Source organism: Capsicum annuum, chromosome 7 (genome assembly GCF_002878395.1).
Source record: "Capsicum annuum cultivar UCD-10X-F1 chromosome 7, UCD10Xv1.1, whole genome shotgun sequence".
Lineage (NCBI taxonomy): Eukaryota > Viridiplantae > Streptophyta > Magnoliopsida > Solanales > Solanaceae > Capsicum > Capsicum annuum.
The window spans coordinates 215111446-215135495 of NC_061117.1; the positions used below are offsets into that span (position 1 = coordinate 215111446).

The 24050-nt window shown below is 32.6% G+C and overlaps 2 protein-coding genes across 12 annotated transcripts in view; one reads left to right on the forward strand and one right to left on the reverse strand.

Annotated features, from left to right (window-relative positions):
* Positions 1–7659, forward strand: part of LOC107878477 (floral homeotic protein AGAMOUS-like) — a 20683-nt gene extending 13024 nt beyond the window's left edge. For 2 of the 3 annotated variants that reach the window (XM_016725486.2, XM_016725485.2), the window contains exon 9: positions 7450–7659. In XM_016725486.2, the coding sequence (XP_016580972.1) occupies positions 7450–7453 (4 nt within the window). In that variant the 3' untranslated portion in view covers positions 7454–7659. The remainder of the gene's footprint in view (positions 1–7449) is intronic. The other variant, NM_001325110.1, reaches the window with a different exon arrangement.
* Positions 7660–9258: 1599 nt separating this feature from the next.
* On the reverse strand, positions 9259–20959 carry LOC107878478 (probable galacturonosyltransferase 15). Of its 9 annotated transcripts, none has more exons than XM_047415472.1 (8): positions 20580–20833; positions 19984–20096; positions 19026–19405; positions 18685–18728; positions 13688–13858; positions 10621–11202; positions 10218–10520; positions 9259–9818 (listed from the first exon to the last, which is right to left on the reverse strand). In XM_047415472.1, exons 3-8 carry the CDS (start codon positions 19282–19284, stop codon positions 9531–9533), a joined length of 1647 nt encoding a protein of 548 aa, XP_047271428.1. In that variant the 5' UTR covers positions 19285–19405; positions 19984–20096; positions 20580–20833; the 3' UTR covers positions 9259–9530. The 9 variants fall into 9 exon arrangements, with proteins under 9 accessions (XP_047271428.1, XP_047271429.1, XP_047271431.1 ...); XM_047415473.1 differs by having other exon boundaries at positions 20001–20096; positions 20580–20830; XM_047415475.1 differs by having other exon boundaries at positions 20378–20582.
* Between the last annotated feature and the right edge of the window lie 3091 nt (positions 20960–24050).

A 24050-nucleotide genomic window follows, 5' to 3' on the forward strand; every position in this document is an offset into this window, starting at 1 on the left:
AGCAATAATGAGGAAGTATACCTCCATGACAAAATTTCTGATTCCATTCTACACACACCACCAAAATCAGCAGCCAATGTTTCTGTTTGATTGCTAACGCTACATCTGATGGGTATTGATAAAGTCATAATTAGATATCCTTTTATCCCAGCAATCAAGCGATATCTCTTTCCCTTGCGAAACTTCAAGATTCTATGTACTAAAACACATCTAGTTGAGTAGATGGTGATAGTTCAGATTGAAAAAGGAAACAACCGATAATTGGTCTAATGAGGTTCGAGGTATGTTTTAATATATAGATAGTTATAGTTCAGATAGGAAAAAGGAGGAACAAATACTTCGGGGTGAAAGTCTCAAGAAAGTTATTGTTCAAATGCCTTTTTGAGTGTTAGACTCTAAACTTCAATCGGTGATGACTCTGCAAAACAACTGGCTTCAAGATTAGGTTAGCTCTCAACCTCTCAAACATTTCACATACTGGCAGAGCAAGGCTTTGTTTTATTACAGCTGAGATAAACTACTCCCACAATAGCTTTGATAGTCTAAAGAACCCGGAATTGCATTTTAGGGATATAAAACTACTTTTGGTGTGGCAGAGGCACTATCAAAGCGCACGATAGCACACAGGGTAGCAGCGGAAGAATATGTAAGTTTAAACCTTCCCTTTCAAATGCAAGCAAACCCAAGCAAAACAAAGAATAAGTAGCCAATAAATCAACCAAACGAATAAGATAAGACAAGAATAAAAACCAATTACACGAGACACCAAATTTACATGGAAAATCTTTTGATGTGAAGAGTAAAAAATCACGGGACCAAAACCTCCACTATAATCACCAAGAGTTACAATATTGTTCTTCAAAATTTCCAGCCAAACAAGTGTCAAAAAACGAGCAACAACACAAACCAAAACACCAAAAAACCTAGAGAAATAAAGTAGCGAAAGCACCAAAACCCAGCTGTTGTTCAGGGATGAAAAACAGGAGATACAGGCCACCAAATTTAACTCCGTCAGTTTCTAATCAAGATTGAGATGAGAGGAACAAGCTGTCCAAAAATCAGCTCAATCAGACAAGAAACGAAGCGGAAATCGCAATTTGAATTTGACTGTTGTGGCTGGAATTTTTTGACAAAAATCTGCTCTATTTTATCTCTTTTGGCTGCTGAAAACTCTCTTCGTGGATGATGAAATAAGACCTAAAAGGATCTATATATGTGCTCTATAGTAATGGGCCTATAAGCAAAGGTGGGTAGGTCCAAAATTGAGTTATATTTATCCACATAGAAAGGGGAAAAAAGACCAATAACCCAACAATTCTCCCCTCCCGACTATGTGGAGGAGACTGACATTTCGGTGATCATGCAACAATCTCCAAACTTCCCTCTTGGCAAAGCTTAAGTCATCATGTCGGAACCATTATCATTCGTATGAATCTTCTTAAGTTAAAGCAAGTTAGAATCCAACACATCTCGAATCCAATGGTATCTCACATTAATATGTTTAGACCGATCATGAAATATAGAATTCTTGCCAAGATGTACAACACTTTGACTGTCACAATAAAGCACATACCTCTCTTGAACATAACCAAGTTTCCCCAAGAATCTCTTCATCCAAAACAATTCTTTACAAGTTTCAACGGCAGCAATAAGCTCGGTTTTTGTAGTAAATAGAGCAACACATTTTGTAACCTAGATTACAAAGACACAACTCTCCCTGCGAAAGTAACCAAATACCCTGAAGTAGACTTGTGAATATCCACATCATCAGCCATGTCTGAATCAGTATAACCATAAAGAATAATTTTTCCGGTACCAAAACACAAACTCAGACTAGAAGTGCCACAGAGATATCTTATAATCTACTTCACAGTATTCTAATGTTCTCTTCCTGGATTGGAAAGAAAACAACTAACAATACCAATAGCATGAGCAATATCTGGTCTTATACAACGATTACATGCATCAAACTACCAACAGTTGAAGCATAAGGAACTTTCTTCATATCTTCCTTCTCATCATCACTGGCAGGACACTGCTTTGTGCTCAATTTAAAGTGCATAGCTAAAGGTGTACTGACAACCTTAGCCTGTTGACCCTTCGAAGTACTTTCGGAATGTGCTTCTCTTGTGACAACCATAACTTATTGGCCTTCCTGTCACGAACAATCAGCATGCCAAGAATCTGTCTTGCTGGTCCTAAGTCTTTCATAGAAAAGGACTTACTCAACTCTTGTTTCAACTTTTGAATCTTCCAAGCATTATGAACAACAACAAGTATGTCATCAACATAAAGTAACACAATAATAAAGTCACTATCAGAGAATTTTTGCACAAAAATACAATGATCTGAAGTAGTCTTCTTGAATCCTGGTGACTCATAAAGGAACCAAACTTCTTATACCACTCCTGGGAGCTTGTTTTAAACCATACAAGCTTTTCTTCAATTTGCAAACATAATTCTCTTTTTCCTTGACTTAAACCTTCAGGCTGCTCCAAATTAATTTTTTCATCTAAGTTACCATGAATAAAAGCAGTTTTAACATCCATTTGCTCAACTTCTAAATCTAGACTTACAGGTAAGTCTAGAACCACACGAATGGATGACATCTTCACAACTGGAAAGAATATCTCATCAAAATCAACTCTTCTTTTCTGGTTAAATTCCATCACAGCTAATCTAGCCTTACACCGTGGAACTAGGTAACCATCTTCATGTTTCAGCCGAAAAACTCACCTATTTTTCAAAGCTTTTTTGTCTTTAGGTAGCTTAACCAAATTAAAGGTATGATTATCATGCAAAAATTTAATCTCGTCTTCCATAGCATCAAACCACTTTTATTTTTTTTCACTTTTTAAGGCCTCATCGAGACACTCAAGTTCTCCCCCGCCAGTCAACAATACATACTTATTGGGAGAATAACGAGATGAAGGTATTATGAGATAAAGGTATTCTCTCTTTAGTAGATCGTTTTAACGAGATGAAAGTATTTTCTCTCTAGTAGATCGTTTGAGAGAACTCTCTGGAACATCAATAAATGGTTATTGCTCAACCATATCAACTTGCACTGGAGCATCAACAACATCATGCTGGTCATTCTAAATATGATTGTAATCTTCATTATCAACTTAATTTTCATCATCATGAAAATTTTATTCAGGAGCAGTAGTCAAAGGAACTGGATCAACATTAACTAGACTCTCACTACTCTGAGAATCAACTTTCTCAACTCTGTCAAAATCTTCAATTGTTTGGTCTTCAAAGAACACAACATTACTCAACTGGATCATAGAAATGATAGCCAATTTATCTTGACCATAATCAATGAAAATACACTACCTAGTTTTAACATCCAACTTTGACCTTTCATCCTTAGGAACATGCACAAAAGCTTTACACCCCAAAGACTCTAAGATGATCATAAGAAACATTCTTACCATACCAAACTCTGTCAGGGACATGGCCATCCAAAACCATAATAAGAGATAAATTGATAACATAAGCAGCAGTATTAAGTGCTTCTGCCCAAAAAAAATCTGGCAGCTTAGCATATGAAAGCATACATCTAACTCTCTCAACTAGAATTTTGTTCATCCTCTCTGCTAAATCATTTAACTGAGGAGTTTCTGAAGGAGTTTTCTTATGTCGAATACCCTGCTCTCTACAATATCTATCAAAAGAACTAATATACTCACCACCATTATTTGAGCGGATGCATTTCAATTTATTCCCTGTCTATCTCTCAACCAAGGCCTGAAAACCCTTGAACATATCAAGTACTTGATCCTTGAACTTCAAAGAATATACCCAGAGTTTACGAGAATGATTATAAATAAAGTCACAAAGTAAAGTGCGCTACCATGAGACCTTACTTTAAAAGGACCACATAAATCAGAATGTACCAACTCCAGCAAATCAAGCTTTCTTGAAGGCGGATAACTCTGAAAAGAAACTCTTTTCTGTTTACCGGCTAAGCAATAAACACACTTCTTCAACTTTGCTTGTTTAACTTCATAAAGTAATTTTTTCTTAGCCAAACCATCAATTCCCTTTTCACTCATATGACTCATCTTTCTATGCCATAACTCTGATGAAGTATCATTCTCCACCAAGTTTACGGATTCTCTAGAAGTGAAGCCGTGAAATACGTACAAGTTAGACAACTTGTCACCACGAGCCACAATCATCAAACCTCTAGTAAGCTTTCACTAGTCAGCGCCAAGGATGTTAATATAACTCTCATGATCAATGTTCCCTACAGAAATCAAATTCAGGCGAACATCTGGAGCATGCTTGACATTATTGAGAATTTGTTTGGAACCATTGTTTCTTTCTAAACAAACAGTGCCAATGCCAAGTACTTTAACTTCATCATTATTGCCCATTTTCAACATCCCAAAATTACCTGGGGTATTAAAAAGAAAATAATTCCTTCTTTGGCGAAACATGAGAAGTAGCACCAGAATCCACAAACCAGCTAGACTCATCACGAACAAAATTAATGGCATTCTCACCACAAGCAACAAGAAGATCATTATTAGCAACAACAGCAACACGACTTTCATTATCGCCTTCTTTATTTTGTTGTCTCATATCTCTTTTATGCTTATAACAATATTTCATGATATACCTCTTTTGTTGCCATAGTCACATATAACATTCTTGAATTTGAACTTCGACTTGCTTCTACTTTTATCTCTATCATTCGCACATCTGGACTTGTTCCCCCTTCCCCCTCTCTCTTCAGTAACCAAAACATCAGAGTATAAAGATGGAGAAGATGAGGCCTGAGATCTTCTTCTCATCTCTTCATTTAAAACATCACTCTTAACATATTTCATAGTTACATCACCGCGAGTAGAATTAGTCAAAAAAACTCAAAGGTTTTTTCAAGAGTCTAGCAGAGTAGAGCCAAAGTCCCTAAATTTCTTCATCGAACTTTACAGTTATTCCGAACAGCTGGTCAAAGACACCCTAATTGTTTATATGATCAAAAATAAGATTGCCCTTTTTATACCTGATATTCATCAATTGTTTAAGCAAGAACGACTTGTTATTGCCAGTCTTTGAAGCATAAAGTGTCACGAACTTATCCCACAAACTTCTTTCATGTGTCTCAAACACAATATGATTTCTAACATTATCTTCAACCCATTGTCCGATGTAGCCACGAACCTGTAGGTGCTTGAATTTTTAATTCTCATTTGTCATAGCCTGGGGTTTAGTAGATGCAAACACAAGCAAATGCATTTTCTTGACAAATAGGAGATCTTTAATCTTATCTTTTCAAGTATGATAATTACTACTATTCAAACAAACAATCTTGCTCATATTTGCCTCCATCATTCAAATCAACAACAACCAACGCTCTGATACCACTTTGTTGGGAAAGGCAGGGGCACTATCAAAGTGCACGATAGGGTAGTAACGGAAGCATACCCAGGTATGGGCACTATCAAAGTGCATGACAGGGTAGCAGCGGAATAATACCTAAGTTTAAAATTTTCCTTTTAATTTGAACCAAGAGGAAACAAGCAAACCCAAGCAAAACAAATAATAGGCAGCAAATAAATCAACCAAACGAATAAGATAAGACACGAATAAAACAAATCACACGAAACATCAAATTTATGTGGAAAACTCTTTGATGTGAAGAGTAAAAATCACGGGACCAAAACCTCCACTATAATCCCCAAGAGTTACAATATTGTTCTCCAAAATAGCCACCAAACAAGTGCTAAACAACAAGAAACAACACATAAACCATAACACCAAAAAAAACTAGAGAAACAAAGGAGCGAAAGCACCAAAATGTAGCTGTAGTTCAAGGATGAAAAAGAGGAGTTACAGGATACCAAATCCAACTCCGTTAGTTTCTAATCAAATATTGAGATGAGAGGAACAAGCTGTCCAAAAATCAGCTCAATCGAACAAGAAACGAAACGGAAATAACAATTTGAAGTTAACTGTTGTGGCTGAAGTTTTTGAACGAAAATCTATTCTATTTTCTCTCTTTTGGCGGTTGAAAACTCTCTTTGCGTATGATGAAATAAGACTCAAAAAGATTTATATATATGACTCATAGTAATGGGTCTATGGGCAAAAGTGGTTTGGTTCAAATTGACTTTATTTATAAAAGGGAAAAAGACCCATAACATAACACCTAAAATCAGAAGGGGAGCTACACGGTTGCCTAGGGTTTGGCAGAATTCAATAGCTTTGACTCAAATCATACATTTGTGTTTAAAAGTTTACCTATATGTACAAATAATTTGTCAAATACTCAATAAACTGCATCTTCTAACATTTAGAATGGATAAACTCAAAATCCTAGCTCTGCCTCTGTCTAGAAGCACATTTATCTTTCCCTATTTCTTTAACATACAACAATAGGCATCATCTTATCTCACACCTACGACAATATTCTTAGCTTTTACTCCCTACAATTGTTGCTATGATGGTACCATCCATTCTGGTGCCTCCAAAGGTTCACCAAAAAAGGTCCGGAGATTCTGGGCAGCTTCACTTTCTACAAAGACATGTGCATTGTCTCGCACTTAGTGAGGTGCAACAGCAAAAGATTACTTGTAAATGTTTTCAGTCCCTCCACTCACTGTCTTAATGTTTTGTGTTCAATGCTCAAAACTTTCATACTCTTTACCTTCGTCTATGTGTTGTACAGAGATTGTCAAAAATTTTAGTGAAGGACAAGGTACTTTTTTGACTAATCTAAGAACTAAGGCTATGGGTAGGGGTAGATCTACTGTTATATATTCGGCAGAACCCAATAACATTAGCTCAAGCCTTGTATTGCGTTAAGAAATTCACTTAATGTGTATAAATATCTTATTTAGAATTAATAAGTTAAAAAGGATTGTAGGCAGTAAGTTATGGAGGTCACTTAGGGTGGTAGGCTACTATGTAGTTGAGCGTCATCTCGTTGTTCAACGAGATAGGTTTCTCCTTGCATACCAGTAGTATTAGCACCATTCTCATAGTTTCTGGCCCCTTGATTTCTGCTTCTACATGTTGTTTATTTTGCTTTGGCTAACTGTTTTATTTTGTTGTGGTTACTGTTCATTTTCTCTTTATGCTTTATGATGCTTCCCCTATTATTTGTGATATCTTCGTTACTTTTGTTTTGATGTGTTACTTGTGCCAAGAATCTTTCACAAACAACCTTTCTACCTCCTCATAATAGGTTAAGGTCACGCTTTACTGTCCCCATATCCCACTGGGTATGTTGTTGTTGCGTCTAGCTATGGTGGAAGGTTTAATGAAGTTTGCGAAATTTGAGAAGCTTATAGCTAGCCAACAATATGCCATCCTCTTAGCTTACTTGAAACAATGTTGAAGTTGAGCACTTGTATGCAAGACACAAGTAACTTACTTCAATAATATCCAACTGATTATTTCTCCTTTTTGTCTTGGTTGGTGTTATTTCTGCAGCTGAGAATCTTGGAGGGGCTCTACTATCAGGTTTTCTGAAATTGGGTCATGAAGGGTCTTTCCTCCATCTTCAGAAATGTGTGCTCCAATTTTTAACCTATACTGTTGTAAATCATAATACAACTATTACCACTTGAGATTTAAACTGCTTATTTTCAAGACATATTCTTCAGTCATCTGTTAAGCAATGAAATCTTGTTTGTTACATAATTATATTGCCTTCTGTACTCTTAAATAAATGCTATTGAACTGTATGATAATCTTTAGAACAAGCTACTTTTATTAATCTCTTGGTTCATGTATTTAAATTGGTCCTCAGTGCATGAAAGTATAAAATGTTTTAAGCAAGGAAGTATTAAGGATGAAATCAAAATTCTCTATGTGACCTTTTATAGAATGATGTAACTTCTCAAATTGTGTGAAGGACTGACAGAATTTCTTGTTCAATTAGTTAATTCTTAGCTACATATAGAACTTTGTGAACTAAATAACAAGCATCAGCACGCAGCAAAAGTTAGATGTTGAAACAGCTAACAAAATACCCAATGTAATCTCAAAGGTGGGATTTAGAAGGGTGATGCGTACGTAGCCTTACCCCTACCTTGTGAAGGTAGAGAGGTTGTTTTGTATAGTCCGTTAGCTAAAGTAAAGCATCTCAAAATCAGTAAGAAAAGGAAATACAATAGGGAAGAAACCATATAGAAAAAAATTGGAGTAAAAAGCAATAGCAACAACAGATAATATGATTAGCAAATAGATGGTGAGACAATTCTTTTTAAAAAAAAATCATTTGCATACTTATTTAAGCTTTTGAAAACTTTACAATGTGTGTGTGTTACTTTATAAAAGTAGTAGGAATAAGTAAAGTTGCATGCATTTGAACTTTGAAATATTCTCCAGAAATTCTTGAAGAACTTATGAAATATCTAATCTAGGGAACTTTGATACTTACAATGGCCAGAATTTGAAGACTGTTTGGCAAAAACTAAAAAGTAGGGTCATTTGCACTTTTTGCACCTATTTTGTTCTGGTCTTACATTTTTACTCCTCATACATAACAAACACTTTTCGTGGGGCATAAGTTTATATTTTCGGATTCTACTTTACCTATTGAGATCAACAGCAACCTAGGTAGTCATGAATGATCAGGATAATCTCACAGCAGTGCCATGTGACCAAGGAGGTCACGGGTTCAGACCACGGAAATAATCTCTTTGGTAAGATTGTGTACAATAAACCCCTGTGATTCGGCCCTTTCTCAGACCCCGCGCATAGCGGGAGCTTTAGTGCACCAGGCTGCCCTTTACTCTCACAAGAGTGCAGTATACACTACAAAACTGGGCCAAGATGATTCTTTTGTTTGGATATACTGCAGCTCTAAGTCTCTTTACTCAGTGTTTCACTTCACTTAAAGGCTATAAACAAATAGCAGATATACATAGACAGGGAGTGTCATCCCCAAAAACAAATAATAGTATTTTGTATAACTTTTTAGAGCTATGATTTAGTTTATCCTACCAGAAGAACAGGAAGGAAGCTACATTCAGTAGGAAATTAGGAATAAAGTTCCTCTAAACATACAAGATAGTGAAAACGAATAATCTCTATCAGGTTGGTCCTTGACCTTCACAGTTCACACTCTTTTATGTTCGCGAGAAGCATTTCCTGTCTTGAGTTGTTGACGATCATCTGCTCAGGATAATAGTACTCCATTTGCCCACTTCAAGGATATCATTATTTTATATAACTTTATATCGTAGACAACATTAAGCTTATATATGGCCTCCACATATATAGAGATGAACAGAGTTTCCAAAGAGTAGAATTAACATATGATTATATTTAAGGAAATGTAGATAGACTTTACAATACCTATACCTATAAACCTATTGCATCATGTAGGTTGTCAAATATCTAGTCTGAGTATTATATTGCATGCTAGCTTCTTCTATACAGGAAGACTATAGTGTGGTCTGATAGGAGACTGAAGGCTGTACCTTCTTCCCTCCAACTCAGTATATATATCAAGGCTAAATTTCCGATACATATCACATTGAGTGAGACTTTGTCCCTTTAACCATTCACCCCACGATTCCGCATTTACTAATGAATTCATTTGAGAAATTTACATGGCGGTTCCACAAGCTTCGTATCTCAGGGGCCCCAATCTCAAGCCATGGCTTTGCTGGTCCACTGAAATGTATAACTGCTCCATCGTCCAGTATAGATTCTGCGACATTATTAATGGATCGATAACCTAAACCAGCAATGTGCCATGAAGGATCAATCCGGTGCACATGACCCTCGAAAGCAATGAGAGAAGGTGGAAGTGCTCCAGGATTCCACAATTCAAAACCAGAATTCAGGTTCTGTAAGATAGAATAAAGAGAGGTCAATGTCAGGACATCCTGGAAACCACATTGTTAATACAACTGCTTAAACAAAATAAGAACAAAAAAAAGGCTACATTTCCATTAGATTGATTGTTCCTCTTTTGTTCGAGAAGAAAAGTTTACACCTTGTTGATAAATGTTTCCAATAGCATAAAAAGCTGTCTGAAAAGATTTAAGCTAGCAATCGTGTAATTTCACATGATGATCAACACAAAATGCTCAACTTAAAACATTCTGCAGCTGCAGCAGCAGCTAGGCATAAGTGCATAACACTTCTTCCCCAGTGCTGATGAGGTCTTTGTAACTAATAGGCATTTGGAACTAATAACGAGGCAGTTTATAATTTTGCTTTAACTAATTCTAGACGACACTTACAAGTTTAAGCCAGTGATGGTAAGTTGAAGTGATGTTAGTCTTTCTCCAAGCTTCAAGATCAAAAACATTCATCCCATAAAGCCATCCGCAACGATCATAATCCAATTTAGATGATATAATAGGACTCGTAAAATTAAAGTAATCCTTGTACTTTCTTCCAGGGCAACAGTCATCTCCACAGCTCGAGTCAAAAGCTGCACCAACAACTTTCCCATTGAGATCCAGTTCCCACAGAAACGATAAATCATGCTGTACTACAGTATCATCGTCCAAAAATACAATCTTGTTCAGATCTGGGAAAAGCTGTGAACCCATGAAATTATACAAGTAAATCAATTATTCATTGAATGTCCATGCTGAACATCCTTTTGTCAGCGAAAACAATGTTAAATTATTTTATTACCTCGGGGATATAGATGCGCAGATGATTCAAGAGGGATGTACAGCTGGGCCGTAGATACTGAAAATCTTTTTCATGTGCATACTCTTTTGCAATATTGTCCCTCTTCCTGCTGTCAAGCTTGTGGTTACAGATCAATCGATGAATCTCCATCATCTCCTTAATCCCGATATTCACCTCATGAGACCAATCATGCTGATGCAATCCTCTTACTTCCAGGACAGCAGAATCAATGGAGTTTACAGCAAACCATGCATGCATCCCAGTGTATGTCTTCTTATCAGTAACTATATGAAACACCAACCTTTCTGGAACACTTGAGCTTTTGATGGTTGAGGAAACTACAACAGACGCAGCAAGTACATTGTCTGTTAAAAGAACTACATGATGGAAGGAAGGGTCAGTGAGGCGGGAAGCATATTGGGGGGAAGGCAAGCGAGAACGTGCAGCAGCATTTTCAGCATATTCTTCAGCTAACTTGAGGGATAGACAATGAATGCCGTTTGGAACACCGTGAGAAGCTAAATGCCAGAAAATAGACTCACGTTGTCTAGCTGATTCTACCAATTGCTCCATCTTCATTATCTAAACAAAGGAAAGAAACATATACTTAATCCAAAAGTTGACAGCAATAAAACGTTGCTCCATTTTTGCCACGATTTACTATATATTCAAGAAATTTGAAAGGAGTTGAAAAAAAAGGAGTTAGAAGTCATGTCACTTAAAGTTCATGAACTTTTGTTATTTCCAAAATGTCATTTCAAAGTTCAGTATGGAGAAGTTCTTGAAATGTACAGCTGATATTGAAAACCAAAAATATGAAATCAAACTGTTGACAAGCATGCCGCATTGGTTCATGAAGCTATCCCATGCAGGGAACTTTGACGACCCTCCCTTAGGTTGGTCGTCTTATTATGGCTGATGATCATATGGTGTAGCTTTCCCTTGGTATTAGGCTGTTACAAACAATTTTCTAACATAATTTGGTTTCAGGTTGATAACAAATTCTTCTATTGATTTCTTCCAGTAATCCTATAATCGATGAATATCGCTTGCAAGGAATCAGAGTGAGGACTCCCTCTGTCCATCAGAATTGACTCTATACCGAGTTCAATATCCTTTAGCCTTACCAAAAACAGACTCAGATATATAGCTTTGGGTCCAAACAAACAGCAATGTCATTGGATAGATACTTATTCTTTGACGGGTATAGAAAGCCTTGGACTACTCATTTCAAACAAGATTTAGTATAAGGACTCAGGATATCCTGTTAATAGTACATTGATACGATGCTTTTACTTCGAAGAACAATCAAAAGAAGCTATTAGACCGGTTAGCCAGGGTTTAAATATAAGTAATTTGATTAGATTAGATTAGATTAGATTACTGTCATAGCATGTTTAACTGGATCTATGCAAAAACAATGAACTCTTGAAGTTTGTCTTTTTTTGGCTAGTGAACCAGATGAGGGCAAAATTTTGATACCCTGAAAATGCAAATGCCCCTTCCATGAAGGCGGAAAGCAGTATCTATGTGAAGTTAAATGCCCCTTCCAGCAAGGTGGAAAACAGTATCTATGTGAAGTTCCCATTTTCGAACATCAAGCAGAGTTTTTACTGATCTGAAAATTAAATAGTTGTTGTTTCCTGGCAGAATCAAGTCAACTTTTAAATTCATTAGACAAATAGAACTAGCTATAATAAAATTATTGAAGGTGTCTATGCCAGCAGCCAACTTGCACACACCTCAACTATTTCATCGAGTTCGTGCTACCCATCAGCACAGGTATTGTGCGATTCTTCCCTCCCAAACTTAGGCAGATAGGAAGAAAATCACATAGTAAATCACATGGTTCTCCTCCAGTTTCATTGGCCACAAAGACACCGCCTTAGATATTCCCTAGCCTTAGCTTAGATATTCTAATCTACTCCTAATAGTTAACTGAAAATTTACATTACTTTTAGAAACTAGATCTACATCAAAGTTTTCCACTTACTAAATTAATTGCTTAATCTAGCTGTCTTCAAAGTTATAGCAACTACTAGTCATTTGCAATTATAGGATTAACATCACATTCCCACATGTTATTGGTAGGTAAAACCAACAAGTGGGTCCATTACGCATTCCAAAACAGAAACAGGCACCAATGCTTGAGTGATGGAGCATCACAGGCGAGCTGTCTGATTATTCATGTGACCAAGTGGCCTACTTGGGCTTTTTCTATTTAAGATTCCCAAACCAAAGAGATATGAATAAAATTTGAAAAATTATTCTCAGCTAAATAATAGAAACTAAAAGACGAGTTAGGTATTGTGATAATGTATGACTGCAACTCAGAAACATGCAAGAAAAGCAAATTCCTTCCACTGTTTCATATTACTCGGCCTTTATTGACACATTTTTTAAGAAAATTCTAAGTTTAGAGGTATATTTCACTAAATTAATCTTATTAATGAAATTTAAAACTCTAAACTTGACTACTACTTTTCCATCTCAAAATAACCCATCACCTTAACAAAAATTCCGTCCATTAATACATAAATAAATAAATTATATACTTTACTAAGCTATATTTATTAAATGAATCTTTAAAATTGAACACCAGTAAGAAGATGAGTATAAGAGTACAATGGGAAAGCATACTATTTGTTTTTGTTTTTGAATTCTTAAAGGTGACACTTATTTTGGGACAAAATATTTTGCTAAGGTGATATTTATTTTGAGGAGGGGGGAGTACTGTTTTATGTAGTTATTTAATACTAAGGATAATATTAAAAAAAAAAAAAAATAATCTCTTGATTTTGCCAAAACTGACAAGTAAAATGACACATCTATTTTTAATATAAAGGTAAACTAAAATGTAATGACAGGAATAAATGATTAAGTGAAAAGCACAACTATGTTGTTCGGACTCTTCAAGAATGCCAAAAAATATACTCCATGTGTTTAATCCTCCAAAAGAAAAGTATATTTGTTTAGAAAATTCAACAAGAATATAATAGCATTTGCAAAGAGTACAAGCAAGATAGTAGCAGAGTATAGTGAAGTAAAAGGGTTGCTTGTTAATTACCATAGCTTTAGTTTTGAAAGCGAAAGCCTTAATGTCTTGTCCATTTGAAGTCATGTCCTTCACAAGGTCATTGAATGAGGATGGTAATGAAATTGAACTCTCTACTATTCCTATCCCATTGTCACCATCATTTGTTGCCTCCAGCAATGCCCGCATCAACTCTTCTCTGAGCTTTTTCACCGTATGGTCAAAAGGGGAGGAAAATTAGCATCAGAAATAGTAACACAATTGAGAAGCTTCAACTATATATGATATCTACATCAAATCACATTAACTCAATGTAGTTAAGTGATAAAATTGATACTCAGGTCCAAAATAATTTAAGTTAGCCTTCACAGGTTGGTCCAAAATAATTGTTTTTTCATAAAATTTAAAAAGTATTTGATCCTTTTTTTTCAAATTTAACCCTTGCAAATTCTTAATCCTCGTGATATTAATGTCAATCTGAAAAAAAAACATGTATCCAAGCAAAAGCTTTTGGAGTTGTAAACTTGCTAAGTACTCGTACGGCATATACAATATCAAGTTGAGTTCAATCAGTCACATACCTCACGTTTCTAATTAAGCTAGCATACTTAGATGGGATATATTCATGCAATATAAAATCCCCTTTTAATTTTTTAAAATTTTTGTTTTTTTGCAGGGGGGCGGAGGGACTTTCTTAATCCATATATCCAGGCGTATAAAAATGTGTATTAGTTAATCGTTGTCAGTAATAATAATGTACTTAAATAAAGACAATATCATGTAAAGTTATTGTTCGTGTAAGGGGTCGTTTGGTAGAGTGTATTAGAAAGTTAATGCATGTATTAGTTTAATGTGTATTAGTAGTACCTTGTTTGGTATATTTTTTTATTCTATGTATAACTAATACTTCTATTGTGTATTGAGATGTGTATTACTAATACCTCAAAATTCATGACATTAGTAATATAATGGATCTAATGCATGCATTAACATGCTTTATCCCTCAAAAAAATTTTCACATCCTTTTCAACATATATATTGAGGGTATTATGTAAAAAAAATATTTTTTTTTTAAATTATGTAATTCGTGTTATTTTTAATACATCGAACCAAACACTACATAAGAAAAATACAAGCATAACTAATACAAATATAATTAATACAAGCATTACTAATACACCATATTTTATATTATCCTTATATATTCTACCAAATAACTCTTTTAAGTGTATGAATAGGGGATGTGGACACGCAACGATAAGAAAGGCCAACCAATCTCATAAATAATTAAGTCAAGTGGGCATCCTGGTGAAAGTCCTTTTTCCAAGAGAAATTTTGATCCATACGGAAGTAGTGCCTTACCACTTTTTCTTGCTACATTATGCTCCACATTAAAGATAACAAGTGGGACTATATATATAATAAAGTCTACAAAAGATATGAAATAACATTACTTAGTCCTAGTCTGCAGAATGATAAATATTACACATGAATGATGATGTGGCTTTACTAGTGACCAGGTGTACAAGAACCAACAAGTGGATGTCAATTATCGACAACTCCTTTAAATGTGGCTACCCATGGAATAGAGAATATGCTTGAGTTGTACATAATATTTAGTAGGCATGAGAAAGAGCTTGGTTACACGTTTTCATTCTTTTGCCTGAAATAACCAAAGCAATTAAGAATCCCACATTTGTATGGGCTTTTCCCCTTCAATGCCGAGGTTATTTCAAAAATAATTTTTCTATCTTACGGAAAGAAAACATAAGTCTATCAATATTTCAAAATTATTATGAATATAGTACTTTTACAGAAAAAGATCTAAAATATCCTTCAACTATTAAAAATAATACAAATATACTCTCTTTTTACCTTTGAGCTCTAAAATATCCTTTCATTCGCTTATTTGACTTTATTTTACCTTCTCCTTAATAGAAAAATGCTTAAAATTTTAACTTAATACATGACAGTTTCTTATTTACCGAATTTTAATTAATAAAAAATCAAAAAACAAAAAAAAACTTAACCCACATCACTAAAATCCAACCCAACCAACTTAACCCAACATCACTAAGAAAATCAACTTTAGTGGCAGCTTCTTATTGAGATCAAGCCAGAACAGGCTACAACACATGTTCTTTAATTTCAGGAACCTTAAAGTAAGTTTGAAGACAAGAATACATGTATGCTTCGAATATTTTTGTAAAAAATCATATAGAGAGATTTGTCCTAGAATACACTTAGCAGGAATAACTTCTTATTCTACTACATATGCCAAAGCTTGACCAAAGACCTCTAATTTTCCATTCTTCCCCACCATCCCAATGTTTGATAGAATACACTTGCAGAAATAACTTTATGCTTTAATAGGGGCAATTCAGATGAGTTGGAGCTCAAAAAGACGTACTACTGAGAACAAAAAATACACCAAAAAAAATGGTGTTCATCCTATGCAATATGAGAGACCTTAATTCAAGTGAAACTACGATGAAACAAATAAAGACGAAAGTTCACTTTTTGATAATTGAATTTTTCTGTCAATATGGATGAAGATATAACACTATAACCTACGATACACCTTAATTGTACGGGATTCTATTATCCTCTAAATTCAATTTTACAATATTATTTTTCACCTTTTATGCTTATGTCGTTTTAAAAAATTTATATTTAAGATGTGTCTCATAAGCACAAAAAATGCCATATAGGTATAAAAGATGGATAATAATATACTAAAATTGAGTTTAGAATAAAAATAAAATCCCCTTAAAATTAAAATATGTTGTAATAACTTTGACAATGATTCCGGAGTAATACTGTGTTATCTCATATGGATGAGTAAACTTAATATTCCAAAGTGTAGGTACAATTTTTTTGGCTATAATATGTAATTCCCCCTATTATTTAAGACAGGTAAAAAGTGGCATTCTTATCATATACAAATCGAGAAATCAGAATACTTTCTAGCAGGCGAACAATTTTAACTGGAATAAAACCGAAAAAAAAAAAAAAAACTTTGATCCAAATTCTGAAGGTGCTCCGACGTGGATAGATTGCAAAATGTTACTTACTCTTTTTTAATTTATTTGTCATATTTTTAACTTTAGTTCATCCCAAAAATATCTCTCTTTTTAATTACTTTTTAATTTTAATTTTCATATAATATGCTTAAAAACACAATACCAAAGTGATACCAAACATTTTGAAATGAATCGAGTAAAACTTAGCAGCTGTTTGGTCACGAAAACTAAAATTTTTCGAAGTTGGAGTTGAAATTGTATTTGGCCATGTCTTTTTTGAATTTTTTTATTTTTTTTTGAATTTTGAAAAAACTTTTAAAAATATGATTTTATACCCTAACTTTTACAAACTATTAAAATCACCCAACTAAAATTTACCTACTAATGGAAAAAGAACACAATTAGCCACTATTATAAAAATAATTACATATACATGATCATATTTAATAAATTTCAATTATGAGATATATAATATTTACATTAATAGCCGTTTTCTCATATTTGAAAATTTTAAATATGAATGTTATATTAACAGATTAATGCTTCCTATTTTAAAGATAACAAATATTATCTTTCAAACAAATTTATTTTTTTAGAAATTTATTTAATTTATTTCCTTCATTTTCCGTTCCTAAAAAATAGGAAATGATGAGTTGTTATTAAATTTTAGGGTGCCGCTAATTTATTTCTTTAATTTTCTTAAACATGAAAGATTTTACTGTGTGTGAATAAATTATTTCTTTGTAAAACATGCTTTGCATATTTATGGTTTATTATATCATATACCATAAATATATAAATATGCTTAGTATGTTTCTTTATACTTTGTATTTTTATATATGTATGTATATGGTATATACATGGAATAAACTTTATATATAACATACTTTGTATATTTTTATTATAAATATAATACTTTACATATTTATGGGTATAAATATAATACTTTATATATTTATGGGTGTATATAACATACTTTGTATATTTATATTATAAATACGCTTAGTATGTTTCTTGATAGTTTGTATATTTATATATGTGTATATATGGTATATACATGGAATAAACTTTATATATAACATATTTTGTATATTTTTATTATAAATATAATACTTTATATATTTATGGGTATAAATATAATACTTTATATATTTATGGGTATAAATATAATACTTTATATATTTATGAGTATAAATATAAATTAGCAGTAAAATAATGTCTTAAATAAGGGAGAAAATTAAATAAGGGATAAAAATAAGAAAAAATTACAGAAACTATCATCCTTAAGACTATAATTACAATAAATAGCAACACTTTTTCAAAATTACAACTTATAGCAAAAGTAGCAATATTTTACCCACTTCATAGTAATAGAAGAATATGTATTTTTCAGTTGTGCATATATATTTATGAGTAATACATATATATTTGTATATGTACTTATATAGCAACATTTTACTTAAATACAAATACAATTTGCTATTTTTCGTAATTATGAAACTGTTGTTATAAAAGTTATAATTAAGGTTACAGAGTTGCTATTTCTGAAATTTTTCCTAAAAATAAGGATGAGAGAGAAAAAGAGATATATATTAATTAGGATAGCATTAAGTTTGAAATTATAATTATCTTATTCTTTAAAACTGTTATAAGAAAAGTTTTATGTAAAAATTTAAAAGATAAGGGTTATATGTAATAATAATAAAAGTTGGAATTGAAGTTGGAAAATTGTGAAAACAACAAAAACCTGTTTTTTCTTTTCAAAAAAAATTTCTCGAATTATTTTTCAAATTTTCATAGCCAAACATCATAATTTTTAACTGCAAAAAAAAATTCGCAAGAAAAGGAAAAATTTTCATGGCCAAACGGATGATTAGTACGTGTTACGTGATTAGGATAACACCCAAAAAAAGAGACAAAAAGGAATTACCATACCTAAAATTTTTGAATATTTAATCAACACAAGAATAATGCCAAAGAGTAGAATTTGCATTAAAGATGAGTTACCAGAGTCTGGTCACTCCCGCCGAAAATCCTCCAACCTAGACAACCTGTAATTCAAAAACAATGTCCAATTAAAAATTAAAAATTAAAAATATTAACCAATAACGACAATATATCCACTAAAATTTCACAATATCAATCAAATTGTGGTAAATATATCTCCTTCATTTCAAATGTATTTTAGTCTTATAATTTTAAATTTATTATGTGAAAAGTTTAAACAAAAAAATTGTTAAAATGGAGAAGAACATTTTTTTTAATTGGATCAAAATGAAATATAAGACAAATAAATTAAAATAAAAAAGACAGTAAAAAAAATTAAATACAATCGAAAAATTATTTACCCATAGGAGAAGAGCAAAAAGCAGCTGATTCAAGCATGATAAAGGTAATTCTGAAAAACAGCAAGGATAAAAGTAAACCGAGAACCAAAACGGCCGGCAATAACAACATCCGGTGAAATATCCGGCGAGTCCCCGGCGGTGATCCTTTCCCTTTCATACCAACCGGCAATAATCCTACGCCACCTCCGCCGTTTTTCACAGCGGCGGAACTCGATATGGTTAGTTTCTTAATCCCCGTCGCCGATATATAGAACTTCATTATCTAATCAATACGAAATTTCAGTTTCCTCTTCTTCTTCCAAATAAAAAATCTCATTTCTTCTCGTTTTCAGCTTCAGATCCGTCTGCTCAAATGCTCATTCATTCCACACACACATGCTCTGCGTCCACAAAATACACATCGTAAGCTCGCAAAAACAGTTTCGAGAAAGTGAAATTTTCAAATTGAACGGAAAGGAACTCAATGAATCAATCATCAACAACATCGTAGCCAATTCAATATTAAAAAAAATTCCAATAACTGTTCAAATCAGTGATTGATTTGAAGAAATGTTCCTCTGTAACCACTTACAATTTGAATCGAAGAAAATAAGTCACTGAATCTACAAGCATCAATTCCAAACCAAGTTCAGAGTTATTTACTGAATGAATTCAATGTTAAATAATTTCAAATAACTGTTCAAATCAATTGATTTGAAGAAATGATCTTTGATACCGCTTACAATTTGAATAAAAGAAAATGGTCGAACAGCCACAAAAACCTATGAGCGTCAATTTTAAACTAGTTAGAGTCAGTTACTGAATGAATCATTCATCAACAACACCATAGCCAATTCAACATTAAAAAGCATCAATCAACACTTCAAATCAGTAATTTATCCAAAAGAAATGATCTTCTGTAAACACTTGGAAGAAAATGATTGAAAAGCCACAAAAACTATGATCGTCAATTCCAAACCAGTTAGCGTCAGTTACTCAATGGTAGATGGTGCACATTGAATCCTGTTACATAACTTCGAATGCAATCTTCAACCGCGCCAGTTCATCAACAACACCGTAGCAAATTCAACACTAAAAATTTTCAAATAATTGTTCAAATCAGTTGATCTGAAAAAATAATCTTCTATAACCACTTACAATTTAGACAGAAGAAAATGATTGAACAACCACAATAACTACCAGTATCAATTCCAAACCAAGTTAGAATCAGTTACATAGATCCGAATAAATCAACAAGTTAGAGTTTCTGTTTCAGTGTACTATATAGCCGAAAGAGAAATCACAACTATGGAGAAATTTCAAATTGAACGCAAGGAACTCAATGAATCAATCATCAACAGCACCATACTTACAATTTGAACAGAAGAAAATAATCGAACAACCACCAAAACAACAAGCATCAATTCCAAACTAAGTTAGAATCAGTTACATAGATCCAAATAACTCAATAAGTTACCATTTCCATGTCAACACGAGTAGTTTAAAACATCACTACCTCGAAGGGCAGTATACTATATAGCCAAATTAAAGAGCATTGAAGCAAAAAAAAATTACCTTGAAACAGAACTCGATATCTTCAACAGCTTAATAATTGTTGTGTTTCTAATTTCTACATTTAGTTTCACTAAATGCCGCACTCTTTTGGATGAAGGTGGGGACGCAGAAAACTGAAAAGCCAAAACTGATATAGCCGCGTTAAATGCTGAGTGGAAATTAGATGGACTACAACAATTCTACTACGTACAGGGATAAATTCTTTTTCATTCCTATTTTGCCCTTTACATGTTTGTATCACTTTACCATTTTGCCCTTCACATCACCGACAAATGGCGCTCCTTATAATTTTCTCCCTCCTCCGCCATTTGTCGATGAATAACCCGACGGTGCCACCTTTCGTTCCAAGCAACAGCTATGAACCAATCAAATATTGACACATATTCAGCTGAATCACTTGCTCCCTCTTTAGCCACTTATTTTGATTTGGCACGGAGTTTAAGAAAAAAAAAATTGAATCTCATGGTTCTAAATTAAAGTTATATAAAAAATATCAAAATATCCTTTATTCTTGTCGTCTTAAACATGTCATCTGAAAAGTTGAACTTATTTTAACCATGTCATCTCGAAAGTTGAATTAAAAGTATTGTCAAAAAAGTATAGAGTTACTCTTTTTGAAACAGACTAAAAGGAAAAATAGATCATTCTTTTTTTTTTTAAAGAGAGGAGTCATAGTTAATACTCATTCCGTTCCATTTTATGAGGCGTATTTTGATCGGGCATAAAATTTAAAAAATAAGAAAAGATTTGGTAATATTTATCAAATTATTCTTCTAAAAAATGTAATACTAAGATCAACTAAAAGTAAAATTGTGTCTTTAAATAGTTACCAAATAATCAAAAAATAAAATTCTTTTTAAGATGGATCAAAAAAAAAATAACGATATATAAAATGAAATAGAGGAAATACTCATCATAATTCTTTTTAGAGTCAAGTAATATGAATTTGGCTAACATTTTGAGATAGTACTTTTATATCAAATCGATACAAGAAAAGTCGTAACTTAAAGTATTTTTTATACAGTTTTAAATAATCAAACTTTACGTTTAAAATAGTGAATTGATTTAATCTAATCTAACTTTAAAAATTAATTAAATTAACTCTTGAGAAGCGAAATATGACAATTATTTTGAAATGAAGTAACAATTAATTCAACTGATTAAAGAACGTGTTTGTTTCTCGAAAGTCAACTTATAGAGATTTTGATAGTAATATTTTTATCATATTAATATGAGAAGGATTACGATTTATGCTCCCTCTATTTCAAAACAAATGAATTATTGTCTATTGAGTTGTTTTTCAAAGATTCAAAATGAATGAATTGTTCATTCTTCAAGAGATATGCTGAAAATTTCTTTCAATTTTACCCTTTCATTTAATTAAGTTCTTAAGTACTTCATATTTATAGGAAGGTAATTTAAGAACAATTAAAAGATTAACAGTGAAAAGTAACCTACAATTTATGTTCAAAAAGATTTTTCATCATTGCCAATAATTTAATAATTTTGGAGTAAAGGGAGTGTTTTTTTTATATACTTTTGGAACATCTTATTTTAGATTTAAAATATAAAACTAATAACTTAGCTTCAAAAAAATTAGTTATATTAACTCTCTTAAAATGGAGGTACTATGTTTATGGAACAGACCAAGCCATTAATATTTGCTGAAAGAGGAAGAAAAATACCCTCTGGGAATTCAATTCCCTATAACAAATCTAAATCTGAGAATTTTATCTCATCTATTGTTTTAATATGACTTTTAGATTGACCGACCCCTAATATTTAATTTTAAGCTTGTATTTGTCTTTCAAGTTTCAACGTGAGAAATGTTTATTTAGTCCTGCCAATATATTCTTTTGGTGTTAGTTTTAGTACATTTAAGCAAAATGACCGCCCCCCCCCCACCCCCCTCCCCCTTCAACCACAGATTTTAGTATTTTAGAGTTTCATGTAATGATGATAGAAATGAGCTTAAATGATGAAATGGGATTCATATTATCAATCTCAACTTGTTTGGAATTAAGACATAGTAATACTTTTATCGTTGAATTTGGATCTTAACAATTTCTTGCTCATTGTAACTAGTTAGAGTTTTTCTCACAGTTTTGTTGATTATATTAATTGGTAAATTCACAAACTTAAAACAAATTTATACTCATCCTCCTCAAGAATTTGAACCATAAAGAAAAGAGCCTCTAGGTTACATTTTTGGTAGGATTAAAAAAAGGAAAGAGAGACCACACTGGATTTGCGTTCCCTTTGTACGACATTTTCAATTGACTTAAGTAAAAATGAAGTCTTTAGGATTATAATTAGAAAAATGTAAAATATGTGTACACTCACATGGTGGTTTGTATGGGGGCAACCATATGTTGATAATAATAATTATTACTTCCTCCGTTTAAAAAGGAATGACTTACTTTTCTTTTTAGTCTGTTTAAAAAAGAATAATTTTTTTCTTTTTTGGCAATACTTTAATTTCAACTTTTCACCTGACGTGTTTAGGGTCACAAAATTAAAGAGCATTTTATTATAATTGACGCAACTTTAATTTAAGGCGACAAGATTCAAAAATTTTCTTTGTTTTCTTAAACTTTATGTCAAGTCAAAGTAAGTCATTCTTTTTTAAACGGAGAGGGTATTATGACTTTTGAGTATTATTCAAGTACTCAAAAGAGTAAAGACAATTTTGGTCCAAAAAATAAAAGAGTGGAAAAAGTGATTAGGATGAAAAAAAATTATATGTTGAGGGTGGAAATACACAAATTAAAGGGATTATCTATTCCAAAGATTCTTGATTGAACAAGATTTAGATCTTAAGAAAATTAGATAAACACAATACCCTAGCTTGTAGCACGTAGCATGTTGTACTCCCTCCGTCCCATTTTACTTGTTCCAAAGTGGAATGACACAATAATTAAAAAAAATAATAAATAATAGTCTACCAAAGTATCCTTATTAAATGATGTTTACATTGTAATTTAAAGAAAAAATAATTAATGCAAAGAGTAAAATATGAAAAGAAAAATTTATCTTATCTTGATAAGTAAAATGAGACATCAACTTAATCAATTTGGGACGAAGAGAGTATAATTTATATATTTTTTTAATGTAATTTGCGAGCTATGCACAGTTTTTTTAAAAATAAAAAACTAAACAATCAACGGCAAAATGATCCACATAAGCGAATTATTCAGAATAAATAGTATAGGGGTCTGTGCAATTTTGTCACCTACAAATTACTTACAAAAGGGTTGAAATAAAAACCAATTATTATTATTATTATAGATTAGTCCCATTATAGTAGTCTGTCACCCCTCCATGCACTGTGACATAAAAAGAAATGTTTTGGTGATAGTTTTGCTTAACTCAGTGGGTTTTTCTACTAATAATCAGTAACCAGCATAATTAAGGCTTTTCTTTTGATGTCAAATCTCATAAACTTTTCTCCTTTTTTGACCTTTGCCATTA